The following is a 16,145-nucleotide window of genomic DNA, read 5'->3' as shown; positions in this document are numbered from 1 at the left end:
AGAGTCAGTGAAAAATCTTGACTGTCCAGAGGCCCAATCAAATGAATCGAACACATGTAGTCCAGGTTAGCTCAAGACAATCCAAATCACTGGTAGCTTCAGAAGATTGATTCAGAGATTGTGGGTTCAAGTCCCACTCCTTAGGCATGAGAACATAATACAGGCTAACACTTTGAGGCAGTACTGAGGAAATGCTGTATTGTCAGATATGCTGTCTTTTGGATGAGATATTAAATCAAGGCCCTTTCTGCCCTCTCATGTGGAACTAAAAGATCTTATGGTGCAAACTGAAGAAGAGCAGTGGAGTGTTCCCAGCGTCCTGGTCAATATTTATCCCTCAACCATTCATTAAAAAAAATCATGTCATTATCACATTGCTATTTGTGGGATCTTGGGCTGCACAAATTGGCTGCCATGTTTCCTTCATTACAACAGTTACAACTTTTCAAAAATTCCTCACTGGCTGCAAAGTGCTATGGGACATCATGAGGTCATGAAAGACTCTGTAGGAAGTCTGTTCTTCTCACCAAGTACCCATTTGTTCAGGTTTACAGAAATTAATACATAGACATCAAAACCACGAGCAAAGAAGCATGCCCACTTTGCACTGTGCGAATGGAAAACAAGATACAACTATTTATAAATCATTTATCAATTTTAAAAATTGTATAGATTCCAAGCAAGTCTGGAGAAAGTTGGATTAGATTTAGAATGCTTGAGATATGATGCAGTCAACAGTATGTTGCAACTACATTATGACAGTCACCTGTACAGTAGCATAAAGCATCAAGACCAAGCTTACAGAGAGATTAATAGTTGGCTGACAGCATGTTACAAAAAAGTTGCAGGTCATCTCAAACCATGAGATGCAGGGTGGAGCTATTTGTTCACACCACCTGAACTGAGAGATTATATTACAACCTGTAGCTCATTTGAGAGCTCAATTCCCAACTTCGATAGTGGTCAGATTACATATGTAAAGATTGCTCTTGGTGTCAAAAGATGGTTGTCATACCAGTATTGACAATCAAACTTGCCTTTATGTTTTCAGCCCAAAATGTCTCGAATTGATTCACACAACAAATTACTTTCTTTCTCAAGCACAGTGACCACTCCTCCTCCTTCTTCAGGAACCATGCCCATGAGGATGTTGGCGACCATGGTCCATGATTATGCTTGGAAAAGTACTGCAGTGGTTTGCCATTGCCTTCTACAGTATGGCTGACCAGAAAACTCTCCCACTTTTATCACCTGCCATCAGGAATATTGGAAGGATTTACAGGCTGATAATCAATCTGTTTGGCCACATTATGAATGCACCTTTCGTGGCCATCAAGTGGGACTTGAACCTGAAGCTTCTGGCCCAGAGATAGGGACAGAACCACTGACCACTAAATAAGCATATTACCCCAATCACAATGATTCAAGGCGTTGTGCCTAATCACTTTATGTAACAAGAAGGGTCAAGGACAGTGAGATAAATCAGTTATGAATGTTACAATTCAGAAGCATACTGGTTGAAGGAAACATCTTTTGCCTAAAGCTTGAGTGTCACAAAGGTTCCCTGCTTGATAATCCATTTCATGACAGAATTGTTGTGCCCTTCCAACATTTTCTATTCCATTTCAGACTGCCAATCTTGCTTTTTTCGAAAAAAGACATGCATCAACATTGAAAATTTTGAAATTGAAAAGAGTAAAATTGTTACTTCTGTGTTTGTGAACTTCGCTTCCGACATAATCTAACTAGTTCATTTCTTTTCATAAACACGTATACAGCCACAAGGAGCAGGGGTGCCACCAAGAGGAAGAACACCAGCAGACCATCCCGAAGTGTTGTATTTTTATCTGGAAAGAAGAAAAAATATACTTATTTTATCAGAGACTGTAAACATTACTTTCGGAGAAAATTCAGCAGCACCATAAAGTGGTTGCAGAGTTGCACTGGCAGAGGCATAGGCATTGAGATACTTTAAGAGAAAGTTTAAGAACACAGAGGAACAGTTTACAATCTGTAGTCATCATATTATACACTTAGATAAATGTAGATCTTACTTGCCTAACAAAAATCTTGTATATGCATGGATTTCCTATTATGACACTTTTTTGTCAACTTTTAACTTGGAAAATATCTATGCAAGCAATGACAATAAGTTAGGGTGGACCTGTAGGCCATGGATCTGGGAAGTGAAGCAGCCTTGATAAATTGCTGCATTGCATGCTATAGATAGGACACACTGCAACCACTAAATGCCAGTGGTGGATGTTTAAGGTAGTGGACAAAGTATCGATCAAGAACACCATTCAGTAGTTTTAATATTGTTATAAACAAAACCATTTTAAGCCTCAGCTCTGGGTTTCAAAACAATCTGCTGACAAAAAGAGTTTTCACTTACCATCATAGGTCGGTCCACTGTCAATGCTTCCTCCATAGCCAGTGTTTGCACAATCTGGAGGTGCCCACCCACTGTCACAGTGACAGTTTTTATTATTGTTACATATCTGAAAACCAAGATACAACATGGGCCAAATTGATTAATATGTACACAGAAGGAATGCAAGGTTATCATTGAACAATATAGAAATGAACTTCCCAAAATGAACTTACTTGACGTTATGTAAGAAAAAAAAAACTATTCTGTCAAGAGCCCATGTACAGGTATGAGAATTAGTGTTCATCCTTGTGCTTTATGCTACTTAAGCATCCAGTGACTGATGTTAGATTAACGTTTCAGATTGCTGTTACTCCAATAAATTAGTTAAACAAGTTTATCATCACCCCCTTATATAATATAAACAGAAAATGCTGGAAAAACTCAGCAGGTCCGACAGCATCTGTGGAGAGATGCCGAGTCCGTATGACTCGGACTCAAAACTTAATTCTATTTTTCTCTCTCCACAGATGCTGCCAGACCTGCTGAATTTTTCTGGCATTTTCTGTTTTTATTTCAGATTTCCAGCATCCGCAATACTTTGCTTTTATCATCACCCCCTCTTAGCACACCATGGAAACATTTCTGCTCTATTCCTTTATTACCTTTCACAAGAAAAACAAAGCACATTCGCCAATTATGCCTAACTTAGTCAATTTTGTGCCATGAACACCCCACCAATTAGGAATTGGATTGAAAGTACATTCTTCTCACTTCTACCTCTTTACTGACATCAGAAAGCAGGGGGGGGGTTCAAGATGGATTTAAACCCATCTCCTTGAAATTAAAAGGGCAGACAGGAAAATGCACCCACGTAATGGACTGTTGGTATACATTTTCATGAGTGTGAAAGGGTCACCCTGAAACGCTAACACTATTTCTCCCTCCACAGATGCTTCTAGACCTCCTGAGTATTTCCAGCATTTCTATCTTTTTATTTGAGATTTCCAACATCTGAAGTGCTTGGCTCTTGTATTAGTGGTCCATTTCTGTGTAAATTCTATATAATCTGATGAAAATGGGGAAAACCATAACTTCAAGAAAATTTAAACTACTTTTAATAAACATCTTTGAGCTAAGTTGTAAATTAGTCTGGGAGTAATTCATCTACAACTGCATGGTAAATATTGTACATTAATTCTGCTATCTTTGTGAAACTTTTATTGTCATTTCCTTCATGTAGATTTTATTTCGTTCCAAGAATGCCATACAGGTGAAAAATAGTAATTAATTTAAAACAGAGGTAAAGGCAGTAATGCCGAACAGTTCAAACTGCCTGGAACTTTGCTTGTTCAAAATACAGGTTTTGGTTCAGCAATGGGTCAATTGTTCGTTCTGAACAAAGGAACACCTTAAATATAAGGACATAAACAGAAAATGCCTGGCAGCATCTATGGACAGAGAAATAGTGAAAGGTAAAGGTCAATGAACTTTTATCAGATCTACAGGTCTTAAGCCAGTACAGAGGCAGGGGAAAGGGGAAAAGAACAGATGCAAAAAATGAGAAAATCAGTGATAAGGTGGAAGAGAAGAGACAATAAATGTCAAAAGGATAATTGTGCAAGGCAAAAGGGGATGGGAATGAGAACAAGAATACGAAAGCAAAATACTGCATATGGTGAAAATCTGATACAAAATTATAAAATGCTGGAAATACTCAGCAGATTAGGCAGCATCTGTTGCGAGAAACAGAGTTAATGTTTCAGGTTGAGTTGACCTTTCATCAGAAATAGAAAATAGAATCATTACCAACAACTGTTGTACAAAAACAAAAGAAAACATAAAAAAGGAAGCTGTGCATATGAGCTGAAATTGTTGAACTCAGTGTTGAGATTGGAAGGGTGTAAAGTGCCTAATTAAAAGATGAAGTACTCTTCCTTGAGCTTATGTTGAGCTTCTTTAGAATAGTGCAAGAGGCGGAGGACACATTGGGAGTGAGGTGGAGAACTAAAATGACAGGTGACTGGAAGCTCAGGGTTCCCCTTGAGCACTGAATAAGGGTGTTCGACACTGGGTGGTCTCCCCAATGTAGATTGAAACTGCATAAGTAGTGAATACAGCACACTGTTTTTGCCAAGTGAAACAGTGATTTACTTGTACTTCTTTCAATTTAGAGTTCAGAAAAGAACAAACAAAAATATAAAGTATCAATGTTTGAATTATAATTAATACTTTACACAGGAGCTCTTACTTACACCGTGGCTATTGCATTTTATCTGTACATCACAGTCGTATTTTAGGATAGAGGCATCCACACATCTGAAATCCATGCAAATCTGAAACACATTAAAATAATTGTAGAGCTGAGAATGCAACCCATGTTCGTTTTTACTGTTCTTGGATTTATTAGTAATATTCATTTTGAAAAAAGTGAATTACTACAATTTTATGTATTGTAGGATGTGGGAATTACAGTAAAATCTTTAGTATCCAGCATGTGTGGGGAATGGGTGATGCCAGTTGATCAAAAATGCAGGTTAACGGAAAGTCCTATTTACCATTGGAATACATGGCAATTCTTGCAGCATGAGCTAATAGTTAAGTAGTCAGAAAGAAAATGCCAATTTTTAAAAAAACTTTAAAAGTACATTAAAACACAAATTAATGTATAAAATAATACAGGTACAGGTTCCGGATAACTTCGTCATTGCTTCCGGTTGCTAAAGTGACAATCATATTACAGGAACTCAGCAATTCGGTTCGTAAAGAATTCCTGTTGTTTGAGTGCTGTATATCAAAGTTTATGGTATTGTCATTTGGTGGGGGTATTAATAGCCTCCCTCGGAAAACTCGAGTATTTCTTTGAGTTAGAGGTTTAACATTAGCTACAAACCTACATTCAAGTTCTCTATGCTAGTGGTTTTCAACATTTTCAGTGTAGGAGAACCCCCTGTAATACTGAGATGCCCTGGGAGTCTTGCTGATCCTACTTCCAAAAGACAGTTTGAGCTAGCCAAAAGTAAACACTCCTTTTGTTGTTAAAAAAAAAGTTTTATTCGTATGTAGAAACTGAAATAATTTGGTAATAAGTTATTAAAAAAAAGTACAAAAATTAAGAAATCTTAAGATGCATAGAAATGTGTGATTTGTGGAGCCCTGGGATATCTTTGTAAATACCCAGAGTTCTGGGAATCCTAACATCAGAATGAATGCTCTTGGCATTGCTTTCTTAAGTCCAAGTTCTGCAGAGTGTAACTGTCATTTATGTACTTGCTGGATTTCATCATTTCAATCCTGCAGATAAAGCAGTCATCTCTTCTATCTCCTAAATCATTTCCAGGGCATGGTGTTCATTGCATTAAACTCTGTCAACTGGCTGGCATCTTTGAGCACTGTCCATGTTGACTGTGTTATCAAGTCAGTATCATTGGAATTCTCCTATACGGTTTCACGTTATGAGTACTTCTGTTGTACAATCAAGAAATAAACACAAGCATAATCCTAGGTCACCAGCAATTGATTTGAGATAGAGATAACTCATGGTGTGTAAGGAGTTCAGTTGCTGATATTAAACTCTAGCAATATTGTGTGTTGTTGACAACATTAAAGGACCAACGCACTCACTGAGCACCACCAAACTTGCCTATGACCCAACTTTACATGGGTCCATGGCTGGAAGCATGGAAAATAAGAGCCTCCTTTTTCTGCCATTCTGATGGAGGTGGGGGACAATGAATCCATACAAGAGCAGTAGATAGCTCACTTCAGGATCATACATTTTTATTAGATCACTCTTCATCTCCAATTCCAGCAGCAAATTTGAGTATCTAAGGATATATGTGAGTCTACATGCAGCAGGCTCAAATGTGCCATTTATTCAGCACTTACTGGAATCTTGTCATCTTAAGTTAGATGGCAAAATATCCAGTCAACCACCACCAACTGAATCAGGGCCTTTACAATAAGCTTTTACCTACTTGAAGGCTGTTAGCTTTTCTTGTAGTATCTCTCTGCTTGCAATTTGAGCCTTCTGGCACCCTTAACAACATTTAGTGTCTATTTCATGGGACATGGATTACAGAGAAAATCCCAATGGATGTCAAGCGGTCCTATTATGCCAAAAACACTTCTAGCAGTAGGTGAACACTTTTGTAATACCTTGCCAGTGTCACATCGGGTCCCTGGGTTTACCATGCCAGGATCTGGGACATCTGATCCCAATCGGAAGTCAACCCCCCAACATGTAGTCCCACCAGTCGGTGTCTTGATGACGGACGGTTCAATTCCAAAAACAGGTGGTGCAGAGTTTACATTCTCGCATTGCAGCTTCCCACACATGGAGTTTCTAAATAAATAAAAATACAGCATAACAGTGACAGTACTGCAGAAGAAATTGCTTGTGTAAATTATGGCAGAAAAACCAGAAATAACAGTAAACATGACAATAATGTTCATGAAGTAATTTACTCAGTGGTAGGTTTTTTTCTTACAAGTAGCATTCTCACCTCTGAGAATTCCCTTTTGAAAGCCATGATTACATCTGCCTCCACCACACTCTCAGGCATTGCATTCCAGGTCCTAACTGCTCACTGTGTAAAAATCTTTTACCTCATGTTGCCTTTGGTTCTTCTCCCTTCATCTTAAATCAGCGACCAATACAACAGTCACTTCAAGTTGCACTACAGGTTAACAAGACCGTAAAAAAAGCAAACTGAGTACTTGGTTTTACTTTGAGGGGGATAGAATTGAAAAGTCGGGAAGTTATGCTAAACCTAAATTGAACCTTGGTTAAACCACACTTAGAGTTCTGGTTGCCATATTATAAAAAAGATACAGAAGCACTGGAGAAGGTGCAGAGATTTACAAAGATGATACCAGAAATGTGTGGGTATAGATATCAGGAAGAGATTGACAGCTTCATCTCTTTACTCTTGAAAAAAGACTAAAGTGTGATCTAATAGTCTTTGAATAAATGGGCTTTGAAATTATGAAAACTTTTGATGGAGTGGATATGGAAAGAATGCTTCCTCTTTAGGAAGGAGTATAATTAGAGGCCATCAATATAAGATAACAACCAATAAGTCCAATCAGGAATTGAGAAGAAACCTCTTTACCCAAAAGAGTGGTAAGAATGCAAAACTTGCTATTTGAGGGAGTGTCTGAAGCAAATAGTATAGATGAATTTAAGAGAAAATTAGCAAGTATATGAGGGAGAAGGAAACAGGGCATGATAGATTTAGATGAGGAAAGAGGGAGGAAGCTTGAGTGGAGCATTAACACTGACATAGATTGGTTGGACAAAATTGCCTGTTTCAGTGCCACATATCCTCTGTAATCCAAAGTAATATAAGGCCTCTGGTTCTCGACTCTTCAGGAAAAGGGGAAGTTTCTCCCTGTCCACTCTATCCAGATCCCTCATGATTTTCAACACCTTAATCAAATCTCCTCTCAACTCCCAAGGAGAATAGCCACAGCCTGTCCAATCTAAGTAACTGAAGTTCCTCATCTCTGAACCCATTCTCAAGTCTTCTCCGCATCGTCCTTAATGCCTTCACAACCTTCATAAAGTGTAGGGCCCAGAATTGAATACAATACAAACTGAACACAGTTGAGGCTGAGCTAGTATTTATAAAGTTTCAACATAATTTCCTTGCTTTTGTACTCTATGACTCTATTTATAAAGCTCAGGATCCCATATGCCTTCTTAACCACGTTTCAAACTGGCCTGCCATCTTCAATGATTTGTCTGCATATAGCCCCAGGTTCCTCTGCTCCTGCACCCCCTTTAGAATAGTACTCTTTAGATAATATTACCTCTCCTCATTCTTGTGACTAAAGTCTAACACTTCACATGTTTCTGCATTTATTTTTGTCTGCCATGTGTCCATCCATTCCACCAGCTTGTCTATGTCTTCTTGAAGTCTATATCTATCCTCCTTACAATTCACAATACTTCGAAGTTTTGTGTCATCTGCAAATTTTGCCTGTACACCCAAGTCTAGGTCATTAATATGGACCAAGAAAAGCACTAGTCCTAGTACTGACTCAAGAGAACCCCAGTCCAAAAAATAACCATTTATCACTACTCTCCATTTCCTGTCACATAGCCAGCTTCATATCCATGTTGTCACTGTCCTTTTATTGCATGGGTTTTAACTCTGCTGGCAAACAATATCAACAAGAATATGTTGCTAAAATAAAAGCAAAATACTGCAGATGCAAGAAATCTGAAATAAAACAAAGTGCTGGAAAAACTCAAGTAGTCAGGCAGCATCTGTGGAAATAGAAACAGAGGTAAAGTTTTGAGTGAAATATGACTCTTCTGAGAAAATGGCTCGGGCCCAATTTACAAGAGTGCTGATGAGGCAAATCTTGTAGCATGTGGAGCTGTAGTAATCCTAACTTATATACTGACCAGTGAAGGTATGCTTGCGGTACACAGTAGTAGAGAACCCATTAGCGGATTTCTCAACTAGCATGTTGAGGAATGGGAGTTCGTTAGAGGGCTCCATTTTAAAGTGAATTTGAGCACATTAAGGTGTGTAAAGAAATTCCTAATTGCAGTTGTAGATTCAAATATCTACTATCGGAAATATGCAAGGGGTAGAAGGTTAGGGATCATTTCAGCGAACACGCGTTTCTCGTAGAAAAGGACGGAAATGTTAGTGAGAGCTGGCTCTAGAAGGGAATCCATGGCAACATCATCTATTTGTGCCTACACAGTGTCATTAATGATGAATTCGACTGTGCGAGTTGTTAAGTTCATAAGTTCAGTGAATAGAGGCTCAGTACATGGCGACGCATCTAGATTGCCATAATATAGTGACGCAGCACAAATGGCTATGGCTTCCTTGAGTGGCACATTAGTGTATAGCCTCGTAATGTTGAATGAGCATAGAGACAGCATTGCTGTCAATATGCAGATCATCTATAATCTTCGCAAATGTGAAGGAATCCATCACTCTGTATGTGGAATACTCACTCAGAACTGGTTGTAGCAAGTCGCTCAACCATTTGGTCAATTCATCTTGTGCAGAACTAGTCATAGATGAGATGGGGCATATTGGGGTGCATGAAATATAAATTGTTGTTTTATCTGTCATTGTTGTGCTGTCCCGATGAGTGCAAGATGAAAAGCTTTGACAATATGTCTCTTTTTTCAGCAATCCTGCTGTCTGTTTTTAAAAGCTAGATTCAAACAGTACTCTTATATTGGCTTAGGGCAGAGGTTCCTAAGCTTTATTTACTGCATACCGCCTTGCAGATCTAACAGCTGCCTGGGCCCCTAACAGCATATTTTGTGAGTTTACTTAACAGTATCTTATACTACTTAATATTTCATTCGCAGTGGATAGAGTTATACAATGTGTACAACTGAAAGCAAAACCCAACTTAATTCTGAACTCAGTTAGATTGGACGGACTTCTGGAAACCAGGCTATAAGTATGCAGTGATTGGAGGTGAGGGCTGTTATTTCACCATCTCTGTATATCTGTGTTCAAATTGGTACATGTTGAAGTAAATTAATTAGATTCCTAATTAATGTTAGGAAACTAAACATATATTTGAAGGAAACAAATAATAGATTATTGAGCTAAATAAAATGCTGCGACATCTTCGTCCTTATAAAATTCACTCACCATACTCTTTATGCTTGGTACCCCGGTCACTGGACTACAGGATAGATTGGCATATACCAATTGAGAGTTAAACTACACAGGAATAAAGTTAAACAGAAAATAAAGTACCTGATCTCACATTTCTTATACCCAGCGCCACTTGATCCACAGTTTCCAAAACGGTCACCTTTAGAATTAACTTCTTGAAAGCAAGTACGCGGAGCAGATTTTGCATCTGGAAGTTAAAAAGCAAATTGATGGAAAAAAATGAGTGCAAACAGACCTCTCGCAGCACACTTTCCAAATACTCAAAGTCCCCATAGCTTTCCCAGGAATGTGATCTCAATAAGATCTTCACAACGAAAAAAGTAAACAAGGAATAATAGTGTTTCATCTCATGTTAATAATGGTACTGTTTGCTGTAGAAACTTAGATCTGCACCCCGACGTAGACCAACAGATTAAATACGTACCCTGTAGGCTACCAGTGGATTGTGGCTGCAGTATCTGCTCTCTGCATGATGCACTGCAGCAACTCATCTAGCTTGCTCCAACACTTGCCCTCTACCAACAGGAAGAGCAATAACACCAGTACAATGGAAAAATTTGCCCCCCGTGGTGGTGGCGAGAGAGCGGGAGCGGGTGGGCTTCCGATTGGTGGCCCCGGTTGGGGGCGCGCCAACATTTTACGTGAGTGCTCCCTGTGTCGGGGGGGGGATTCCCTCAGCCAGGAGTACGCTCTTTCACGCACGTGTGCGAAAGACCGCACAGATCTCCGAGTAAGTGCTGCCTCATGGAGATCGGCTCCATTTTGAAACTTTTAATAAAGGAGGAGTTTTAAAAATTTTCCCTGCCATGTTCCCTCATGTGACAATGTCACATGAGTTGGGACATGTCCATAACTTTTATTGCAACCTTTCATTAAAATTAAAAAACCCTCATAAAGCCTCATCCCGCCAGTGGATGAGGTTTCATGTTTTTTGACAAGCCCGCCTGGGCTCCCGGCCTGCCCGCTAACCTTAAGGTTGGACGGGCAGGTCCATTAATAAGCTGAATTGGTTTCTTAATGGCCTTAATAGGCCGCTGACAGGTCAGCAGGCACGCAGCCGACCCGGCTGCACACCCGCCAATCTGAAAAAGTAAATGACGCGGGGTGACGTCAGGAGTTCCGTCATATTACGCATCGGCGTGTGGGTTCCGACCCCCCTGCACGCCGAAGGAAAAATTCTGCCCTATGGTTCTATGCAAACACCTTCACCCCCACATTCCCCTTTAAGTAAAATACAATTATGAATGATACGTATTTCACTATTTCCACATGGCTGCTTGGGCAAAATTCTGGGATAATTCACAAATTGATGGCACGAAGGTGGAAGAATTAGAACCAAAATTGAGGATCAAGAAAAATGCAAACTATTTTCAAGTTAAAAAACCTTTTCACAGGCCATTTAAAGTAATTTTGTTACACTTAAAGAAAGGTTGATTCAATTGTGAACTACGCTTGTAAAGCCATGATACAAGATATTTATAGGGGACTTACTTTGTCCAAATAAAGCTATGCACTGGGCATCATAACTCTGGCATGCTCCATTGTAGCAGTATGAATTGTTGTTATGGCAAGGGTGCCCATCCTGCACAAATACATCAGCCTGGCAGATGTGACTTGTTCCATTGCAGTACTCTGGGAGGTCACAATCATTTGTGGGTGCTCGGCACACTGTTCCAGCCGGGCGGAACTATAGTAGCATGGGTGGTGGGGGTAAGGACGGAGTCGGGGTAGAGATGTAAAACAAACAAGAGTTGCATAGTAAAGCTTAGACATGTACAGTGTGCAACACAGTACAAACTGTATACACTTAATACATTCTATAATTACACAGGTACACTTTAAAAAGAATTGCTCAAGTCCCTTTCTTTTTCCATCCCCCAAAACAATTACGATTGTCCCAAATCTTCCGGTCATGATCGGAACCCCTATTTCCAACCCTGATCAGACAAACAGATACACACTTCCCTTCCCTTCCAATTTTTCTGCGCAATCTTCCGATGGAGGATCCTTTCCAAACTGACTCAGCGCAGGAAACCTTGGAGCGAGCAGATGAGAGAATCCGTGCAGAAGCCACACCTGCTTTTTATGGCACTAGCTGCTGTATTCTGGTAACTAAAGAGTTTGAATGTCCCAAAGCTACTTTGAAAAACTAGAGAAGGTAGGTGGGTAAGGGGATAAGGTGGATAAGGTAGGTGAGTAAAGGGGTAGTGTGGAAACTGGGTAGCGTGGTAGGTGTGTAAGGTGGTGAGGTCAAGTCAGGTTGGGTCGGGGGTGCTTGTCAGATGGTTGGGGTGAGGTGAGTGGTGGGGGCCAGTCAGGTTAGGGGGTAGTCGGTGGGAGGATTCGGGGGTCGAAGGAGAATTTGGGGGTCAATGAGGAAGTTGGGCCAGGGGTCAGTGTGAGTGTTTAGGGGATTAGTTACCAAGCAGATATACTAGGCTTTAATCTGCCTAACATTTCCTGGGTAGCTATTCAGGTTAGTTAGTCGGAGCTGTCCAAAGTTTCTGACTTTAACTTTGAGTTGGAGACTTTTTCAGAGGTTCCCAGGGAGCAGAGGAATTGCCTATCAGAAGTTCAAATTTCCCGGTCAATTCCCACGGAGTCAGTGTGTTCGAACTTCTGAGGCTTCCCATAGCGCATCCTGGGGGAACATCCAGTCTCTGACTATCCGGAGACCAGAAGATCTGGGACATTATTTCTCAAACCAATATAAATTTGTTTTGTATAGTACTTCTAAGGTCGTCAAGTGCTTCCAAGGAGCATTAGCAAACAAATTTGACAGTCACAAAGAGATACTGTGGCAGATGACCAAAAGCTTGGTCAAAGGGATAGCTTATACAGAGTGTCTTAAAGAAAGAGAGAGGTTTTGGAAGTGAATTCCAGAATTTAGGGCCTTTGCAGCTGAAGACATGATTGCCAATTGTGGGGCTATTAAAATCAGGGAAGCCAGAATTGGAGGAGTGCAGATTTCTTGGAGAATTTTAGGACTGAAGGAGATTACAGATAGGGAAGTGTGGAGTCATGAAGAATTTGAAAACAAGGATGAGAATTTTAAAAGTGAGGCTTTCCTTAACCAGGAGCCAATGTAGGTCAGCGAGCAGATGGGTGATGACTGAACTGGACTTGGTGTGAATTAGTACTATAGTAGCATGGGTGGTGAATAAAGTTTTGAATGACCTCAAGTTTACATAAAACATTTCACAACTAACCAACATAATATATTCTTAACCCATGTTTTCAATTCTTAAGACAATTTCAAGAGCAGTAATACACAGATGGAAATAATTTCTGTGAACTGAGAGAGCAGTTGCCTCAGAGCAAGATACACGATTGTAATTTCAGTGACTAACTCTGAAGAGACTGCTTCTGAAGAGATTGCAAATAGAGTGTGGCTAGGTAGTGGGTGAAGGTCAAGATGATCAAAATACCAAATGGATGCTCTCTGTATATAAGTACAAAAATGGAGATTGCTAGTAGTGGCTTCCCTTTCCTGACTCATGCATATAAGGAATCTCCCATCATGTTTCAACTTCACTGCCAAGGTTTCATTTTGCCCTCGATTTACTTTCAGGCTTAACTTGCCCTGTTCTGTTTATTGCCCTCCATCTCCAGATCATTCTCTTAGCTAGTTACTTCATGATCTTTCCCAACTGTCTCTGGACATTTTAACTTCCACTCTGTCCATTGTCTCTCCACAGAGTTTCAACCTGACTTTGGACTTAAGCACATAACTGAAAGTGGCAATCCGATATACAGCTGGGGGGGTACTGAATTGTCAGAGGTGCCATCCTTCAGCTGTGATGTTCATGTGGATATTGAAGCTCGACTTTAGGAAGAATATTGAATTCATTCTTCAACTAACACCATCATTTGTAGAATATTGCTGTGCACACATTTGCCTAAATAACTTGCGTGTTTTAAAAATATTGGCTCTGAAGGAATTTGGAATGACCAGAATCATAGAATGTTACAGCACAGAAGGAGGCCAATCAGCTCATCATGCCTGTGCCAGCTCCTTATCCAATTATAGTAATCCCATTCCTCTGCTCTTTCCCTAGAGCTCTGTAATTTTTTTCCTTCAAGTATTTAACCAATTCCCCTTTGAATGCTGTTATTGAATATGCTTCCATCACCCTTTCACCGCTGCATTCCAATCATAACTGACAGTATTGTTTTCGCTTCTGGCTCTTTTGCCAATCACCTTAAATCTGCTGTTCTCTAGTTCATGATCCTCCTGTCACAGGAAACAATTTTTCCTTATTTACTATATCAAAGTAATTCTCTTCTTCATTTCTTGCTCCTAAACAGTTCGGCTACAATTGATCCACCTTCAGTTTCACAGGAAATGGGACCATCATTTCCTTCATCCCTTACGTTCTGTCAAGTCACTCTATTTGCATTTGCAGCATACTGAATGCCAAATTATTATGCTTGCATTATTTTGGCTCTGTACATAGTACTGATGTACTCTCATTAAACATACCTTTTAATCTTTTGAAATCATCGATGTAAAAGAATGGAATGAAATAATGGGGAGATGGTGCCGTAGTGGTAAAGTCGCTGGACGTAATCGCCAGGCTAATGCTCTGGGGACAGGGGTTCAAATCCTACCATGCCAGCTGGTGGAATTTGAATTCAGTTAATAAATATGGAATATAAAGCTAGCCTTAGTAATGGTGATCATGAAACTATCATCGATTGTCATAAAAACCGATCTGGTCCCCTAATGTCCTTTAGAGAAGGAAATCTGTCATCCTTACCTGGTCTGACCTACATGTGACTCATCAATATGGCTGACTCTTAACTGCCCTCTGAAATGGCATAGCAAGGTCAGTTCAAGTACAGTTAGGGATGGACAACAAATGCTAGCCTTGCCAGCGGTGCCCATGTCCCATGAAAGAATAAAGAAAAAAAAAATCCAGTGAATTTCAAGTTACAAGTTATGAGGCTGCCTCGTTTTGTTAGCGCTCAAACACTTACCTTACATTTTTTGCAGCAAACCCCAAATGCACAATGTGCTCCATACTTGAGCTTACAGGTAGAGGCCTCACAACAGGGATCATTTTGACATTCCTAAGAAATATGGAAAGAACTTCAGCACACCACGTGCAACACAATTAAATTAAAACAACACAAAATTTCCAGCAGCTCTTATCCTCCTTTCACTCATGTCACACCCCATATCCCAACCAAAAAGTCAAAACCATCAACTCCTCCTCACCCAGGGTTATTCTAAATTGTGCTACAAGCAGGTTCAAATACTGTCAGTTTAGAAAAAGATGATAGATAATGTAACTTATGAATGTTTTTCAAGACTTAAACTGCACAGAAAATCTTTTAAAAAAAGACCATGATCCCACCTGTTCCAATTCTGGACATAGAAAGAGGTGCCCAATTCCAGTCACAGAATTGGCTTGCAGAATTGGGTCAAAATTCAAAACAAAAACAGAATTACCTGGAAAAACTCAGCAGGTCTGGCAGCATCGGTGGAGAAGAAAAGAGCTGACGTTTCGGGTCCACATGACCCTTCAACAGAACTGAAGTATAGTTAGGAGAGAGGTGAAATATAAGCTGGTTTAAGGTGGGGGGCTGGGGGAGAGAGAAGTTGAGGGTGGAGTGGTTGTGGGGACAAGCAAGCAGTGATAGGAGCAGATAATCAAAAGATGTCACAGACAAAAGGATCAAAGAGGTGTTGAAGGTGGTGATATTATCTAAGAAAAGTGCTAATTAAGAATGGATGGCAGGATACTCAAGGTACAGCTCTAGTGGGGGTGGGGTGGAAAGACTAACAAGGTATTAGTTGTAGGTTTAAAAATAATGGAAATAGGTGGGAAAAGAAGAATCTATATAAATTATTGAAAAAAAAAACAAAAGGGAGGGGGAAGAAACGGGGTAGGGATGGGGGGAGGGGGAGTTTAAGATCTAAAGTTGTTGAATTCAATATTCAACCCGGAAGGCTGTAAAGTGCCTAGTCAGAAGATGAGGTGCTGTTCCTCCAGTTTGCGTTGGACTTCACTGGAACAATGCAGCAAGCCAAGGACAGACATGTGGGCAAGAGAGCAGGGTGGAGTGTTAAAATGGCAAGCGACAGGGAGGTTTGGGTCTTT

The 16,145-nt window shown here is 40.1% G+C and overlaps 1 protein-coding gene and 1 long non-coding RNA gene across 3 annotated transcripts in view; one reads left to right on the top strand and one right to left on the bottom strand.

Annotated features, from left to right (window-relative positions):
• LOC144694895 (disintegrin and metalloproteinase domain-containing protein 9-like) overlaps window positions 1–16,145 on the bottom strand; it is a 112,340-nt gene that overhangs the window by 25,135 nt on the left and 71,060 nt on the right. For both annotated transcript variants that reach the window (XM_078565628.1, XM_078565629.1), the window contains exons 13-19: window positions 15,019–15,111; window positions 11,530–11,725; window positions 10,120–10,225; window positions 6,530–6,716; window positions 4,627–4,707; window positions 2,396–2,501; window positions 1,709–1,847 (exon numbers count right to left, since the gene is read on the bottom strand). In XM_078565628.1, coding sequence (XP_078421754.1) covers window positions 1,709–1,847; window positions 2,396–2,501; window positions 4,627–4,707; window positions 6,530–6,716; window positions 10,120–10,225; window positions 11,530–11,725; window positions 15,019–15,111 — 908 coding nt within the window. The remainder of the gene's footprint in view (window positions 1–1,708; window positions 1,848–2,395; window positions 2,502–4,626; window positions 4,708–6,529; window positions 6,717–10,119; window positions 10,226–11,529; window positions 11,726–15,018; window positions 15,112–16,145) is intronic.
• The window catches only part of LOC144694897 (uncharacterized), a 114,251-nt gene that overhangs the window by 32,478 nt on the left and 65,628 nt on the right, over window positions 1–16,145 (top strand). The gene's annotated exons all lie outside the window — the stretch shown is intronic.

This window comes from Cetorhinus maximus, chromosome 20 (assembly GCF_964194155.1).
Source record: "Cetorhinus maximus chromosome 20, sCetMax3.hap1.1, whole genome shotgun sequence".
Lineage (NCBI taxonomy): Eukaryota > Metazoa > Chordata > Chondrichthyes > Lamniformes > Cetorhinidae > Cetorhinus > Cetorhinus maximus.
The sequence above is the reverse complement of the archived record's forward strand: the minus strand, read 5'-3'. Positions and strand labels throughout refer to the sequence as shown.